At 48.6% G+C, this 18,213-nt stretch overlaps 1 protein-coding gene across 1 annotated transcript; it reads left to right on the top strand.

Annotated features, from left to right (window-relative positions):
* The first annotated feature begins 5,359 nt into the window (after positions 1–5,359).
* IVL (involucrin) lies at positions 5,360–7,490 on the top strand. The gene is made up of 2 exons (XM_036273437.1): positions 5,360–5,391; positions 6,481–7,490. The coding sequence occupies exon 2, from the start codon at positions 6,504–6,506 to the stop codon at positions 7,218–7,220; it is 717 nt and encodes a 238-aa protein (XP_036129330.1). The 5' UTR covers positions 5,360–5,391; positions 6,481–6,503; the 3' UTR covers positions 7,221–7,490.
* Positions 7,491–18,213: the final 10,723 nt, after the last annotated feature.

Raw genomic sequence — 18,213 nt, 5'->3', positions numbered from 1 at the left:
AAGTGATGGCATGAATTGCACCCATCTCTCCATTCTGGGCCTGTCTGTCCATTAGACGGAAGTTTCCTGAGGACGGGAGCAGGGGTGGTATCTACCGCAGACTGGGGGAGGAAGTGGTAGGTCAAGGCCCTCCCCAGTACACTGGTCCAACTGGAGCCCATGCCCAGTCTGATTTGATGAAGATAGTCATTGGGAGTCGTGTTTAGGGAGGAAGAAATAGGCCCTGTTTTATACTCTGGTCCAGACCAACCCATCGGGAGCCTGGAGCAGTTGGACAGTTTCCTGACAAATCTTCCACTGTCCAGAGAACACATGGCGCTAGAAAGGACTCAGGCTGGGACTGTCCGGGTGCTCAGCAGGACCCAAGGGAGGCAGGGAAATTTGAGCAACTAACTCCTCTTGGCGAAAATGTCTTCTCCAGGACCAGATATGTGCCCAGTTATTCCTCACACACATGCAAACACACACACTCACACACAGATACACACACTCTCACATATACACACTAACACATACACATATGCACTCACACGTACACACACGCACGCACTCAAACATACGCACACACATATACACACACGTGTGTGCACATGACTCCACATGCATCTGCATGTTCTCTCCAACCACTTCCAGGAATAATTTTAAGAGCAATTTCTCATCTCAGGAGGCAGTGATGTAGGGTCACGTGACCCCATCAGTCCCAATTAGCAGGGAGGGAGAAGGGTGGGAGTGCGAACCAGGAGGCCAGCCAAGTCCCATGGGCATCCTTGTCTCCTTTGACTTGTCTGACCATCGACAGAAGACACTTCTGGGGGAGGTGGCACCTGCCTCTTCTCTCTCTTCTGCCATGTCCCTCCCCTGCCCCTTTCACCTGTGGCCCTGCCACTCTTTCTGTGTGCCTCCTACCCCGTGGGCCCTCCCCCTGCCTTCCTCCTTCTGCACCACCTTGTGGAGTCCTACCCCCGCGCCCTTCACCAACCGCCAGCACGCCGGGAGCTGCCAGAGCCTCACAGACTGTCTGGCTCCACCTGGCTGGCTGTGCTCTACTCTACCACCGGGACCCCTTTGTCCACATCAAAGATGGGCCCAACCTGCTGCCTTCAGCCCCTCCATGCACATCATGCCATAGGAAGGCAAACCCACTGGGACTCCTCAGCGAGCCTGCCACTCGGGAGCACAGTCAGTGCATGCGAGGCCTCCTGAGCACAGAGGACCGGTCCGCGGCTGAGCTACGGTGTTGCCTGAGCCCCTGAGGCGTCGCATGCAGCAGGCAGACTGGACGGAGGAGCTGATGGGAGGTCAGGAGTCTGGCTTCTTTCCTCACTCTCTTCCAGGCACTGTGCGACTTCGGGGCTTCGGGGTTTCATTAGCAAAATGAGAACGTTGAAGCTGATGACCTTTGACTACTTGCATCTTTAAAATTTGATATTTAGGCAGGTAACACATGGCATTCCATCAGCAAATACTGGCCATGACTCCCAGCAGTAAAACGATCAGTTTCTGAGCACAATCTATGTGCTAACCATGTATATTAGCTCACCAAATCCTACAGAAATCAAAAGAGGTATTCTTATTCCCATTTTATAGACAACAAAACTGAGGGTCCTCAAGGTCAAGTGAATTGTCCAGATTTCAAGAGATGCAGTGGGATTCAAACCCAGGCCTGTCTGACTCCAAAGCCAGTGCCGATCCTGAACGGGATCACTGTTCCAGATGGGATCAGGTGAAAATAAACTTCCACACCAGCACCAGACTGGAAGGAGAGCTCCCTGTTCCCTACACCAATGAGAGTCATCCCAAGGGCACTTGGTTGAATCTGAGCCAAGGAAAACTGGCCCTTCCTCCAGAAAACTCAGAGTTGACCATCCTGGGGACAGTCAGTAAATGTTGAGTTGGAAGATGCCTGAGATCTCCCAGTGCAACCTGTCACACAGCCAACAGGTGCTCCAGCACCTGAGAAGGCAGGCTAATGAGGAAGAGTCCCCTGGATGACATTCAGGGCACATGGGTTCCAGCCCAACTCTATCACAGACTCACTGTCCTCTCTCCAGACTTCAGTGCCCACTTGTCACTAGAGGGGACTAACTCAGTGGAAGGCACTTGGCTGTGTTCAGAAGCTCTGATGCACCAGACACTGGGCAAGGCCTTCCCCCTCCGTTCCCTGAGGCCCCCCAGCTCAGACATGCTGCTGCCTTCTGGTCAGAAAATGAACTACAAAGAATGTCATTTCCCAAACTGGGAGCCCAGCGAGGAGGACATTCTGCCAGCTGGAGGAGAGGACACTGAGCACCTCCTTTTCCCACCACCAGAAGCTGCTCATGCCCTTGCTCCTCTCACCCCACCAAGAGCAGGGCTGGGACGGGCCCTCCCCAGCGAGCAGAGCCAGAGCACAGGGACTGCGGTGGGACCTGCCGCAGGCCAAGGGGGGAGCCGGAGGAAGATGTAAGCAGGCCAAATGGGCACATCGGCAGACCAGCACCGAAGTCCACACCGGACGAACCAGCCTCTTGGCCCTTTCGGGGTCCCATCTCCCTTCCTTGCCTTGCTCCCTCCTGAGGAGCAGATGGGCACAAAAGGTGCATAAGTTCAGGAGGCCTTGGAGGACGGCGAGGAAATGGGCATGTGGGGAGGTGACTAGTGCAGGCGTAGATTGAGAGATGGTGCAGCCGACAGTGCCGTGGGCAGAGGAGGGATCGGAGGTTAGCAGCCTGAGTGTGGGGCCACTGCCTTGTCCAGAAACAGCCTAGTCATGGCTGCCCAAGGCGGGAGGAAACACTAGACCTCCTGGCCCAAGTCACATTCTCAGGACCACCCTCCATCACCCCATACTGCCGATTAAAAGCTGTCCCCCCCGCCCCGCCCCGCAGTGAATGCTGCAATCAGTCCCCTCTGCTCCCAACAGCTAAGCAACTGTTCAAATAGGTTGTCTCACTCTGAGAGAAAGAAATCTGCCAGTTTTTGCCTCTGCAAGGGAAACAGCCAGGACCTCTTTGGGCTGGGGAAGGGCTGGGTCAAGGTCTCTGTAGGTGTCATGGGATTCGAGCTTATCTGCATTATGCTAGGTGGGGGCTGGACAGTTACCCTCACACCTCCTGTGGGCCCTACGAGGCCCATCACAGGCACTGAGGAATCTCTCCGATATGTTGTACATGCATGTCTGGCCCCAAAATGGGGCAATCTGAGAGCAGAGTATGAAGCCTCTGAGCCCTTAGAATGCTCCTCTAACCCCTACCCTGCACACACACACACACACACACACACACACCAATTTCCTGTTCCTTCCTCCTTCCCACACCCTAACTTCACCCTGTAGTTGAAGGCCCAACACGCTGTCTCCCCCCAAAGCTCTCATTATGCTGTGAATCAGAGGGCGGGAGGCAGATCCGGCAGATAGGGCCCCGAGAAACCCATAGGACCGGTGTGACTTCCGGGAGGGAGCAGGGTCTGCTGCCCTGGGGAGGGGCGGATTCCTGCCATGTGAGGTCAGCAGCAGAGCTCAAACCCATGGGTGCCCATGTGAGGGTGCTTGGTTAGTTCTCCACGGGTGGGGTGGAGGGGAGGGCTTCCCTTACCCCAGAAGATGACACAGTGCTGGGGAGGAGGCAGAGAGAGGTCCCTGGTGGGCTCAGGGAACAGAAGGGGGATGAGGAGAGGGTAGTCTTTCAGAGGCAGGAGTCCCTCCATCTGTCTTTCCAGACTGAGCCCCAGGAGCATGGCCAAGGGAACACTGCAAATTGATCAGCTGAGGCTGGAAGAAAAGTACCTTGTGGGAAATCCATGTGGAACCAGGACACTTCTCAAAATTAGCCTCCAAAATGAGTATTTGTCTTCATATTGTTCTGTTCTTTCTTTATTAAGTTGTAAAGAAGAGAGTGTAAATAAATAATGTCCATAAAATAAACTATAAACCAATTATTAAAAAGCATATCACAATTGTTTTTACGCACACATGACACACACACACACACACACACACACAGATCACACTGAATTCTTCAATAGCAGTTCTCTCCAGTGGTGGGATTCTCTTCATTCATTCATTCCTTCACTGAGTCTGTGTGGTGCTTATGATGGGTTCCAGGGACATGGAGGAATACACTCCAGGAAAACCTTATTTTCCAGTGGGAGCGACAGGAAATAAGCAAGTGACCAAATGCAAATAAAGGGCCCTCAGTTGTTATTAGGGACATGAAGTGAACCAGAAGGTACCCCTGTAGCTGGGGTTGTCAGGGAAGTCTCTCTGGCAGCTCCAACATCATGCTGATGCTGAGGCACAAGGAGCCAGGAGCCCTGGGAGCACCAAGCCCCGAGGTGGGGAGCGCTGGGCTCCTCCTCGGAGCTGAGGACCCTCAGCTGGGGTCTCTGACACCCTGGCAGTGAGTTTGCATTGCATTCCAGATGTGCCGAGTCACTGCCAATACCAGGGAGGGGCAGGCTGCAATAACCACTCTGAAAGATTATTTAAGCTCTTTTTAGGGAATGGTTTGGAGAAAGCAATGGGTGACTTGGTTTTATCTTCATACCTTCATGCATTTCCAAAAGAAATTATAGGAAGTGTTTGTTTTAATACATAAAAAGCAATCCTTATTTTATATATTGTATCTTTCATGCCTGTTCTCTTGCCTAGAGTGGCCCATCCTTTGGAGTGTCTATGAGTTTTTATTCTTGGGGATTTCTGAACTGTAGCCTTGAACATGGTGCCTGGGCAGCCCATGGCACATAGCAGGAGACCCCTCCAAGCCTTCTGCTTGTCCCTGTTGGGCCTGAAGTACTCTCCCCCCAAAGACAGTTTATTTCCTCATAGACAGAGTTACAGATAGGTCTTGAGAGTAGATGGTTGTGGGCTAAGGGCCAAGAGAACCCCCAGTAACCCCAGTCTCTTCATGTGAAGGGATTCCTCCTACGTTTATATCACATGCCCTCTCTGGGCATTCCAAAGAGACACTAACTTTCCATTTCTTGCCCTTGGAAACGAATCTCTCAGCCTAACAATGGGGATAAACCCATTTTACAGGTGGAGTAATTGACAGTCAGCGATTTCTTGGCTGAGGTCACAGAACAACAGGAAAAGGGAACTCGGTTCCGAGCTGCCTCCCTCACCGCCCAGCGCCCAGGTCATGAGTCAGGCGGGAGTGCCTGAGCCCTCAGACACCTCTGGCCAGAGGACTGACTATGTCTCTCTGTGAAAAACGGGCCTCGAGGGGTTTTTAGTAGGTTCCTGTGATGAGTCAGGGAGGGGCTGGAGGAAGTTGATCAACTTCAGTGGTGAAACCAGTCCATCTCCTTCAACCAGGGCAGGTAGCAAGCCTGGAACAGTATAAAGGGAGCCCTGGCCCCTGCTCGGCTCAGCATTCCGGTGGCAGCCTCTCCAGCATCCTTACTGTGGGCCTGGTGAGTGTCAGCCAAGAGAAGCAGGGTTGGGACCGGGGGGCTCCCACAGACTGGGTGGCCAGCCAGGGTGGGTGCAGGTATCACCTGTGGACTGGACTCAGCTGCAGTACCTGTCCTTCTAGAAGGGCTCAGGCCCCTGTGCTGAGGGATGGGTGTCATGGAAACAGAGTGGACAACCCCATCCTGTCCCATCTTCCCTTGGGACCATATTTTGGAATGTGTGTGTGTATGTGAGAGAGTGAGCACGACATGGGGATGAAGGTGAATATGGCCAAATTCTTTTCTAACCTTGTTTGATTCAGGTTGACCGTGATTTTGCCTTTCTTGTGGGGGCAGAGACTTCAGGGATCCTTGGCTCTGTGGCAGAAAGGGGAACTGCAGAATGGGGAACGCGATCTAGTTGGAGAAACGCAGGCAGAGCAGGGGCAGGAAAACCCAACTTAAAAGCGGGGACTTGAAAGAGCCAGCTTCATTCTCAGCAACCATGCTGGCCCGCCCGCCCCCTCCCCTGAGCACTGGGGCTGCACCTAAAGCTCAGAGGTCAGGAGAGTTGAATAGGCCATCTGCTCATTTTAAAGAGGAGGCACTGGGACCCAGGGGGGCAGGTGCCTTGCCCAGGTGCACAGGGCATTCAGCAGGTTATTTAAACCAAGAACATGTCTGAGACTGCAATCGAAGGCTTACGCCGTGACCTCTCACGTCCTCTCTGGCATGGGCTAATGGTTCCCAGGACGCAGGAGTCCTCTAGGAAACTTTCATTTCCCAGGACCGACCTCTTTCTGCTATCATCCCAGACGCTTCTCTCCTCCTTGGTCACCGACAGGATGTCTGGGGCAGGAGGCACAGTGGCGCCCACCCTTGCAGAGCAGCTCTGGAGACAGACCTCTTGCAGGAAAGGAGGCGGCTCCCAGGAGGGCCTCTCCCCATCATTACCCTGCACTCTCTGCTGCTTCTGGGGAATGACAGCTGGGGGGAGGGGGGGTGCCTGGCCCAGGAAACAGAAGCGTTGCTGAGAAGCCAGGCACTGGTTTCTGGGCAATTTATCTACTTCCTCTCTTCAGCCACCCCTTTGACCCTTCTGTTTTTCAGGTTGACCTAAAGCAGCTTCCAAGATGTCCCAGCAAAACATTCTGCCAGTGACCCTGCCCCCAGCCCTCAGTCAGGAGCCCCTCAAGCCTGTTTCTCCTCCCACTGATACCCAGCAGGAGCAAGTGAAGCAGCCAACTCCACTGCCTGTCCCATGCCAGGAGGTGCCCTCTGCGCAACCAAAGGAGGTCCCTTTGGAACACGGGGAGCAACACACAACTCCTGTGAAGGGGTCGCCCGAGCAAGACTGCGAGCCACAGTCCCAGAAACTACAGCAGCAGGAGCAGCATCTGGAACAGCTGGAACAGCAGCAACAGCAGCAAGACTCACAGGAGCAGGAACTGCAGCATCAGGAACAACATCTGGAACAGCAGCAGCAAGAGTCAAAGGAGCAGGAACTGCACCCGGAACAGCACCCGAAGCAGCAGCAGCAGGAACAACATGGGGGCCAGAAAGCAGAAAACTTGGAGCTGCAGCTGCAGGAAGATAAAGCGCAAAAGGAGCAGAAGCTAAAAGAACAGCTGGAACAGGAGAAGAAGCTCCTGGACCAGCAACTGGATCAAGAGCTAGGGAAGATAGTTGAGAAGCTGGAAAAGAAAGACGAGCAGCTGCTAGAGCCCCTGGGGCAGCAGGAGGAACAGCTAGAGCAACCTGCGTTTGTTGTAGCTCCTGGCCAGGTTCAGGAGACCCACCCAGTCCAGCCGCTGAAGGGAGAAGTCTTGCCCCCTGCAGAGAAGCAATAGTAGAAGCAGGAGGTGCAGTGGCCCCCCAACATAAATAACCATCTTCAGTGTCCCAGAGGCCCTCAGACCATCCCACACACATGAAGAGAGAGCTGAACCGGTGGCCTCACTTACCTCAGGCCCCCAGTCTGGACGGCCCACCTCATCTGTGAACCTGCCTGACCCCGTCCTTCCACCTGTCTCTGTGACAGAGTGGGGTGGGGAAGCGGGGAGCTATTGCCCAGCACCTACTCCTGATCATTCCAATCCCCCCCAATCCCTACCTCAGGTGGCCAGAGCTTCTGCCTGAGGACAGTTGCTACAGTGACTCTGACTTTATTCCCAGTCGTGTAGCTGAAACTGTGAGTGTGTTCAATGATCCGTAATAAATCCTGGACGTTCGGGACCTTGTACTCTCTTTGTGTTTTGTCTCTCTGTCTCTCATCATATAAAAACCCATGCGGGTCAGTGGTTGCAACTGACGCTCTTGGCCAACTCCGAAAGGAGGACAGACACCTTGACCTTCCTTTAAGTCTGCTCCCCCAAATCCCCAATACTTTCAATAGCTTCTAAAAATAAACCCAAACCCAAACCCAAACGAAAACAAGTTCATCAAGCACCTGAAAGCAACACTCGGTAGGTATGAAGGGGGGATGAGTTATTCAGGTTGGGGGGAAGAGGATCTCTCTGTCTCAGCCCAGCACTGCCTTACACACAGTGCCCAATCTCAGCCCATGCTCAAGGGGATGGGCAGGGAGTGGGGGTCCCCTCTGGCTCTGGCTCCTTCCTGGGTTTCTCTCTGTAGAATGTCCTTATGTTTTCCAAGAGTCTTATGGACTGCCTATTTGGCTAATGAAGATTTAGAAAAGCATTAAAAGCATAATTAAACAAGGTGGGGAGAGGAGAGGCTCCTGGGAAGGGTCCCTGATGGGAGCGTGACAATGTCAGTAACAAGGAAGGGTTGGGCCAGCTGGAATCATGGGAGCCAAAAGGCTGAATTGGCAGGAGGGAGAATAAAATGAAGGTCATTGTAGCCATTACTCTCCGTAGTCTTACTACCCTCAATCACGCAGGACTTGGCGCTATCTCTTTCCTGGGGATCACCAGCTTTAACTATTTAACCCCATCATCTCAGGCAGTTTGTCTCCAGTTGCCCTTAGGTATGAGGATATGTCAGGAAAAGCCTTACCGAGACCATAGGCACCCAAAGTAAATAGGTGCGAATAGCACTCAGCATCCCCTCCTCCCCACCCAACTCCAGCAGCCCTGACTATCTTCCCTCCCTAGGTTCTCTCTGTTGGGAATGATACTACCATCTGTGCTTTCACCTAAACCAGAGACACTGCCCTCATTCCTCACTCCTCTTCTCTTCTTCCCAACCCCCCGCCAACCATCAGGTCCTTGCTATTTCTACACACACCTCCCACGCTTGGACTGAGATCATTTCTTACCAGAACTATTGCAATGGCCTTCAGGCTGGTTTTCTTTACCCCTGTCAATCCACCCCACAATCCACCCCTCACGTAGAGGACAGGGTGTTCTACTTAAGTCTGACCTAACCACATTGGTCCTCTGGTTAACACTTGTCAGTGCCTCTCATTACTTAGGGGATGAGAACGCAGGCTAAGTCCTCCGACAGGACGGAAGGGGATGTGGGTAGAGTGGGTGCTGGATGTAAGAGCTTGGCAGCAGAAGGAGAAAAATTATTCTGAAGTCTTAGATGTTGATTTTTTTTTTTATCTTCACCCGAGGACATTTTTTCATTTTTTGTTCAGACAGATTGGGAGGGAGAGAGAGGAAGAGAGAAACATCGACATGAAAGGGACACATCTAGTGGTTGCCTCCCGCATGACCCAATCAGGGCCGGGGACAAACCGCAACTGAGGTACGTGCCCTTAGAGGGAACCAACCGGGTCTCTCTAGACTGCAGCCCGATGCTCTAAATGCTGAGCCAAACCGGCCAGGGCTTAGATGTTGATTTTTAATAGGCCTTATATTTTATAACAGTTTTGGATTTACAGAAAAGTCAAGAAGATAGTACAGAGATTTCCCATACACTCCACATCTTGTTTTCCTTATTCTTAACATCTTATATTAGTTTTCTAATATATTAACTAATATAAGATGTTATTCTTAACATCTTGTATATTATATCAATTAACAAAACAATATTGATATTGATACCTTATTGTTAAGAAAAACACATGGCTTATTCTGATTTCCTTAGTTACTCTCCACCCCATGCCTCTTTCTGTTCCAGGATCCCAACTATCACACTACATTTAGTTGTCTTGTCTCCCTAGGCTCCTCTGAACTCTGACAATTTCTCATATTTTCCCTTTTTTTTTTGATGACCTTGACAGTTCTAAGGGGTCCTGGTCAGTATTTTTTAGACTACTTCTCAATTTGGTTTTCCTGTTGTTTTTCTTGTGATTAGAGTCGAGTTACGGGGTTTTAGGAGGAAGACTACAGAGGTCAAGTACCATTTCAAAACATTATATAAAGAGCAGAGAGTTCAATTTTTAATTTTTCGAGGTAACACCATAGTGTTTTCCATAGTGGCTGCACCAGTCTGCATTCCCACCAGCAGTGTACTAGAGTCCCCTTTTCTCCACACCCGCACCAACACTTGTTGTTTGATGATTTGTGGATGGCGGCCATCCTGACAGGTGTGAGGTGATACCTCATTGTTGTTTTAATTTGCATCTCTCTGATGATTAGTGATGTTGAGCATTTCTTCATATGTCTCTTGGCCATTTGTATGTCCTGTTTGGAGGGTGTCGATTTAGGTCCTCTGCCCATTTTTTAATTGGGTTCTTTGTCTTCCTTTTGTTGCGTTGTATGAACACTCTATGTATATTGGAAATTAACCCCTTATCTGATGTATCATTGGCAATTATGCTCTCCCATACAGTGAGTTAGTTGCCTTCCCATCAGAACCCATTTTGATGGTTGTTTCTTTTGCTGCGCAGAAGCTTTTGAGTTTGATGTAGTCCCATGTGTTCATTTTCTCCTTTGTTTCTGTTGCCTTAGGTGATGTATCAGTATAACAGTCTGAGTAATGGGGTAGTCCCAGAGACATGGAAGTGGGGTACAGACTGACAATCCCCAGAAGAGGGAGTAGTGGGGGAGAGAAAAACCACAGAACTTATATGCATGTGTGCATGAACAATGGACATGGACAACAAAGCTGGGGACAGGGTGGGGAGGGAGGGGTAGAGGGGAATCAGTGGGGCATAAAGGAGAAACATCTGTGACAAAAATAAATTAATTAATTTTTTTTAAAAAAGAGCAGAGATACTACTGATGAGATTTATCGCCTTGATCACCTGGCTGCCCAGTTTCTCCACTGTGAAGTTACTCTCCTCATCCTGCCTGCAACATGCTGCCACACTACACTATTCTTTGGAACGAAGGCACTGGGAAAAACCCACAATTAGCAGGTGGGGAGTTAGCTCCCTCTCATTGAGGACAAATTATGTATTTCCTTTTTATTCTGGTTTCTGTCGAGATGTTGAATAACAGTACTGAGAGGGCACATGCCTGCCTTGTTCCTGAGTTGACAGGATGGGAGGTGGGGGGAGTGTTTCCAGTTTCTCACTATTACATGTACTCTTGGCTGTAAGTTCTTTTGTACATATTCTTAACCCAGATGAGAATGTTCTCGTCTATCCCTGGTCTGCTGAGTATTTTTATAATGAATGGGTGTTGGACTTTGTCAAATGCTTTTGCTATATTAGTTAATATAAACATAATATTTTTTTCTTTGGCTAATGCTGGATTACACAGATTGACTTGTAAATGTTGAACCACCTTGCCTCTGAGGGTTAACTCATGCTGTCTATTTATCCTCTGCTATCCCTGGATCTTCTCACCCTCATTGGCATCAGGGAGCCCAGGTCAGTACACGTGCCCTACCCCAGCTCAGGCTGCAGGGGGCAGCCTCTGCTGGTCTGCTCAGTGATGCTGATGTCCCTTCACCAGCACACTCCTGGTAACTTCAGGGAAAGGAGCGTCTTCTGGGCTCTCTGAAGAACAGATGCAGTTGGCAGGCGTCATGGTTATATAATAGATTCAGTCAAATAAACCCTCCTCTCAAACTTTATCCTTTTATTAACACTCTGCTAAGGTGGTTCTGACATCTCCACCACATTTAAGGTGGACCATAACTTTTTCCAAGTTCCAAAAGGCAACTCAGCAGCATATTAAGGCTGATTCTGCAGAACTGACAATACAGATTGCCCCCATATCAATAAAATTCCCCTAATCGGTCTCATATGCCACTCCTCATGGTCCCACATCCTTAAGATCCTCTCCCAGCTGAGCTCTCTCATGTGCTAGTCCATATTACCTGCGGATCCTTCAGTGGATAACTCTTCCTGCCCTTAGCAGGGCCAGCACTAACCCATTTGGCTCTTCTGAGACTTGAACCAATGGCCAGGACGGTATGTGGGAGACAGATCTGCAGTTGGACAAATATTATCTTCTTCACAGTCTTCAGCCAGTGGAAATGAGCTAATATCTTCCAGCTCACTTCCACAGGCTGAGAAAATGCCGAGGACTCTAGAGTTCAGTGTCATCAAGCACATTCATGAACATTTCAATCCCAAGCCTTGAGGTTCCACTCCTTCCCATCAGAACCCTGCCCTTGACACAAGGGACATACAAATGCTGCTAATTTAGCTTCTGTGAAAGTTACTATTAGGTCCCAAGCCTCCTGTTTAGTATTATCTCCCCTCTGCAAGAGATAAGAGGCTCTTTAAACTCTACAGTGGAGGCCTTCAATTTCATATGTCTTAAGATAAGAAATGGATGACCTGAATTTTTCATTTGTTTCTCTTTAAAGCATCAGTAGCATTCAGCTACAAGGAACCAATTCCTCTGTCCTCTGGTTACCATTTGCTCCATATATTTCAAATGTCAAAGCTATGTCACAATCCACACAGCACCTTCCACTGCATGAAAGATGTAACTCAATGCTACAACATGCAAGGGCTGTCTATGCTCCACTTACCACCAGGAACGAGGTTCTTATTTCTTCTGGCCCATGAGTAAACCAACCCCCGGACCCCACCACAAAAACCAGCTTCTTAGAACCACAGCTGGTACCAATTGTCATTGCTTGGGTTCCCCAAAAGCACTCCCTGAGATGAGGCTTTGCTTACAAATGATTTATCAGGGCAGTGTTACTGGGGACACTGAAGGAAAAGAAACCATGCAGGTGTGTGGTTTCAGCAAAGATGTATGGAGGGCAACCTCAACCTGATCCCGCAAGAGAACGCTGTAGTGTAAAAGAAGCCCCGGCTATACTGTCACAAGGCAGGAGGGCTAGGCTTCCCTCCTCCCATACTTGTAAGTCATGGCTAACGACTACTCCAAGGAGATGTAACACTCAGGCTTTCTGGATGTGAGGACAGAACAGATTCAGTTGTCCAAGGGCAGTTATCTGAGGAAGCATCACAATGTGGACAATTAGAGGCGGAACCTACCCACGCCCAGGTGCTGTTGAATGACACGGTGAGAACAGGGTCAGCACAATGCAGACTCTGAAAACTCTATGTGACAAATGGCATGGTTCCTTCAATAAAAATTCCAAGAAGACCAAAAATGGACATAGATTCTATAGATTAAAATACATATAATAGATCTATTAACCAGTAACAATGTACCTACCTTATTTTGATCTCAATTTAAATAATTAGAAAATTAATGACTTTTATAAGATAACTGGAAATGTGAACACTGAATGGATAGTTCATAGTATAAAGATTTGGGGGATACTTTTAAGATGTGGTAATATTTAACATAACTACTGGGCAAGAGTCTTTCATTTAGAGATATCTACAGATGAAATTACATGAGTCTGTAATTTGCTTTTAAAAACACTAGAGGGGGCCAGAGAGTGGAGAGAAAATGAAACAAGATTGACCATCATTTGATCAGTATAGCTGGGTGACATACATGGGATTTATTCTACTCTTCTGTCTCCTTTGTATATGTTTAAAATTCCCACAAAATAATAAAAAATAAAGTTATTAAAAATGCTAATATATACAATATAGAAATCATATTCTTTGTAACTAGCTAAATGTATAGTAAAAAATTAGATTTCAACTTAAAAATATCAAGAGCAGTGCAGGACTTTTGAAATATTTTGTAGAGACATCTTCCCTCAGTTCCCCCCAAAAACCATAGTCTGAGACGAGAGAATGTATACAAATATGTCATTTATTTTGAGAGCTGACCCCAGGTAGGAGAACTCGGGGGCAATGGAAAGAATAAGACAGGAGAGAAAGTCTGTCCAAGGCTGTGTTGTTGAGCTGGGTGCTACTGCGTGTACTGGGGGCTGTTGTTCGGATCACTCATTTTCAGTCTTCCATATTTCTGTAAAATCTTTTAAATCTTGAATACTCTTCGATTCTGTTGCTTTTCCTGCACACCCCATACGTTCTGGTATGCAGCGTTTATGTTACTGTTTAGTTCTAAGCGTTGTCCAATTACCTCCTGATTGTCATGTCCAGTAGTAGGAATTACTGTGATGCCACAACATCTCACACAGGAAAAACCACATTGGCCCACATCGCTCAGAAGTAAACACCTGGAACAATCTCCTGGGCAACAGCAGCAACAATACTACAATAAACCAATAAAACGACATGACCAGGAGGGTGCACATCACAGTCAGACATAATTGAACACAGCTCCCCTACTTACATTCTGCCAGCCTGTGGGCGGGTTACATAATACCTCTGATATCTTTCTTTCCTTTTTTTGTTAATCCTCACCCGAGGATATTTTTCCATTGATTTTTTTTAGATAGAGTAGAAGGGAAGGAGGGAGGGAGAGAGAGAGAAAGACATTGATGTGAGAGACATCGATTGGTTGCCTCCTGCATGACCCCGACCGAGGCCTGGGACCGAACCTACACAACCCACGTACGTTCTCTTGACCGGGAATCCAAACCGCGACCCTTCAGTCTGCAGGGTGATGTAACCGCTGAGCCAAACTGGCCAGGTCTCTGATCTCTTTCTTCATGATTTTCTTTATCTGTTCAGGCTGCTATAACAAAAATACCACAGACTGAGGGGCTTAAACATTTATTTCTCAGTTTGGGGGCCAAGAAGTCTAACATCAAGGTGCTGGCAGATTTGTTGCCTGGTGAGAGCCTGCTTCCTGGTTGACACATGACTGTCTTCTCACTGTCCTCGCATGGAAGTGAGGAGAAGGGAGATCTACATAAGGGCACTAATCCCATCCATGAGGGCTCCACCCTCATGACCCCACCTCCTCACATTGGATATTAGGATCTCAACATAGGAATTTGGGGGCAGGGGGGAAGGAGAACACAAACATGTAGTCCATGACAATGGTTAAAATGCAGACAGAAATACTGACCTGTCTCTTAACATTGGTTTGGTTATGAAATAATATTTGCAAAGTACTTGGCACAGGGTCTAGCTTACAGATAGGATTCAGCAAATGAAAGGAATGATTCACACAGCCTCTTTGGGATTTCAGAAGCTGCCTTTATTTTCCTTGATGCTTTTTATTTACTTCCTTAATTGGCCTATTAAAATAGGCTTGATTTTGCCTGGCCCATGTTGCTCAGTGGTTAGCACATCGGCCCACACACTGAAGGGTCACGGGTTTGATATCTGGTCAAGGGCATGTGCCTGGGTTGCAGGTTCCACCCCTGGCTTTGGTTGGGGTGGTGGGGGAGCAACTGATTGAGGGGGACCCAATTGATATCTCTCTCACACAATAATGTCTGCTCTCTCTCTCTCTGTCTCCCCTCCCTCCCAATCTCTCTAGAAAAAAAAAAAATCAATGGAAAAAATATCTTTTGGTGAAGATTAACAAGGACACTTTTTTCTTATTTGCCAGACATTGTTCAAAGCATTTTGTATTTTTGAGCCCATTCAATCCTAAAATCATGAAACGTAGTAAAGGGTATATAACAAGCACCAGAAAATCCTGGCTGATTTTGATTAGCTACAGCAAGCTGTCTGTTGGGGAGCGTGGAAGACTTCCCCAAAACACTACAGTGATTAGCCCTTAGCTTACGTGTTTTTGAAATTTCCCAGCATGAAGGAATGAGAGTACAATTCAGGCAAGAGGAATCTACAATGGGTGGCTCACCACTCTACAGGCTAGATGAGAGAAAGAGCAGCCAAGATGGCCTGCCAGCCTTCCAAAGTGCCTGTGCTCGCTTGCTGCCCTCTAGTGTCATGATATAGAAGTGCAGGACTGGAAGCTGTGGACTCCATCCAAGGAAACTGGAAAAAGCGAAGCTTGGGTGTCCACGCTCCATGTGAGACACGGCCAAGGAAATGCGATGAGTAAGGGCAGGGTATGTCCTGAAGGATTCAGAGTGAGCAGAGATATGACAATGTACAGATGACTCTACTAGCAATAACCATTACCATTTATTGAGCGTTGGCCATACACGTCACAGTGCCAAAGTCTTTACAATGCCTCATCTCATCTTCCTGGCACAGTAACGCCATGATGTAAGTGCAGTTATCCTGCTTCCCTTAGAGACAAGCAGGCTGGGATTTAGAGAGGACAAGTCATGTACCCAGCGTTACTCAACTAGTTTCAATTCCAGATATGTCTGCAGCGCAAAAGCACAAAAAGTGCTTTGGATCCAGCTATGGGAAATCTCACAGGGTTCGAGGACTCCTAGAGTGCCTTCTTGGAGGAGACGACCTATGATCTAGGCTTTGAAGGATGGGTTCCAAGGGAAGGATACACAGGGGGATGGAGCAGGGTCCCAGTGGGAACAACCTGAATGAAGAATGGATGAGGAAACCGTGTGGGTGTGAATGGAGGGAGTAACTCAGTTTGGCTGCAGTTTGGGAGGCAGAGAGAGAAAACGAAAATATCACCTGACCTTGATACCATGTTCCGTGTTCTTCCCACCATGTTCTTTCTTACACCCTCTGCGCTAGGCATGAGGTGGCTAAAAAGGAAATACGAAGTGTGGTTTTTCAACCCACAGCCCCATATGATTCTCACTGAATCGTGGGGTGTCCCAGGGTAGCCAGGAATTCTGGATGAAGACCAAATTAACAAGTACAGTAGGGCTAGTCTGAGATGCACTTCTGCCTTGGAGAAGGAGAGAGAAGATTCCTTCAACAAAAAGCCAGTTGGTACAGTGACCGTTTCTTCTGGACCTCAGGGGAGAGTGTGCCATCTAATAAGGTCACAACAGCTCAGACGACAAAGAACTTACTTTTAAAACTGAGGCACTTTCTCAGAAAAGCTGTGACATACAATATACTGCAAAGAAACGCACACCTGGCATTTGTAAGTGCACCATTGCTACCTGACTAAATTTAAAAGAAAAATTTAGATAAAAAAATATGCTGTCTTGCCTGGCCAGTGTGACTCAGTCATTGAGTGTCGACCCATGCAGCATGAGGTCAACAGTTGAATTCCTGGTCAGGGCACATGTCCACGTTGTGGGCGCAATCTCCAGTGGGGGGCATGCAGGAGGGACCCTGTTTACACCCACCTGAGCTGAGTCACTGGACAACTACTTTGCTCCCTGAGTTTGACTTTCCTCACTCTAATTAAGAATCAAAAGGTCCATTTCATCTCTAGATGCCTCTTTGCTCTAAATTCTCTTGGAGAGGGGTTAAAATGCTCCTTGCCATCCTTTTTAAATTTTAGAAATTTATTTAATAAATTGAAACTCTTACACAGTGTTTATCATGTCCTAGGTACTGTGTGTGTGTGAACAAACATATATAAATGTGCATGCATTTATATATGTATGCATGTGTGTTTGTATGTATGTATTTTGTATACTTCTGTAATCCTTACAGCAGCCCTAAGAGAGATGAGTGCAGAAAGTTAAGCAACCTGCTCAGAGTCACAAGCTGGTTAGTGGCTTAGCCAGGACTCACATTCCAGGTGACCTGTTCCAGACTCCAGTCTTTGCCTAAGAGCATGTCACTGTTGTTCTCTTTCTGCCTCTCTTTTATCCTCTCTCTCCTTCTCTCTCCCCTTCCCCCTGCTCTCTCTTGTTTTACTTTGTTTGCCCCTCCCTCCTCCTCTCCTTCCCTCCTTCCCTCCTTTCTTCTTTCCTTCCTTCCTTCCTTCCTTCCTTCCTTCCTTCCTTCCTTCCTTCCTTCCTTCCTTCCTTCCCTCCTTCCTTCCCTCCTTCCTTCTGTTCTTCATTTGTCTCAGAAAGAGTTGAAATGGATAACAAACATTGAGCTACAATTTATACTCACACACAAACACACACCTTAAATCAGTAAAGCGATCAGGGGCAAAGTAAGAGCTGAGCAGGACATGACCATGGAGGGAGGTCCACCTCTAAGGCTCAGGCTAGCGTCCCTCACGTTCGTGTCTCTCTGCTTCCAGTTGCACGACCAGCCCAGAATGTCTCAGCAGAAGCAGAAGCAGTGCTGCCCCCTTCCTCAGCAGTGCTGCCCCCCATCACAGCCATGCAGGCCCCAACCCAGGCTGTGCTGCCCCCCTCCTCAGCAGACCAAGCAGATTTGCAAGGCTCCACCCAAATGCTAGGAGCCCTGTGCTCCCCAGTGCCAGCTGACGTGCCCACCTGTCCATCCACAGCACCACGTGTCCAGGCAGAAGTAAGCCTGGACATGGGACCAGAGGACAAGCCCCAGGGAAACAGAGCTAGAAGTCAAGCCCTCCCTCCCACAGCCAGCTGTCAGCCGCACTTACCCGGCCACACTCGGAAAGGCAGCACCAGGACGGCGGCTTCCTCCATCTCTGCCACTTAGCTAACAGCTGCAGTTTCCACCTCAGACAAGGATCTGGCCCTAAACTGCCTCATCATCTTTGCTGACATGTATCTACATCGCCCTGTTGGCTGCTTGGAGACCCAGGCAGCATGCCCAGACACCTTTCCCCATCACCCTTTAGTTCTGCTCGTTTTCCAAACAATTAAATGTAAATTCTCTGGCACTAACGTCTGACCATGTTGCTGTTTGACAATTTTACATTCCTGCAGATTTCGTATTTTGCTCCTCAAACC

The sequence above is a fragment of the Molossus molossus genome, unplaced genomic scaffold, assembly GCF_014108415.1.
Source record: "Molossus molossus isolate mMolMol1 unplaced genomic scaffold, mMolMol1.p scaffold_m16_p_20, whole genome shotgun sequence".
Lineage (NCBI taxonomy): Eukaryota > Metazoa > Chordata > Mammalia > Chiroptera > Molossidae > Molossus > Molossus molossus.
This window is presented reverse-complemented; position numbering and strand designations above follow the sequence as displayed.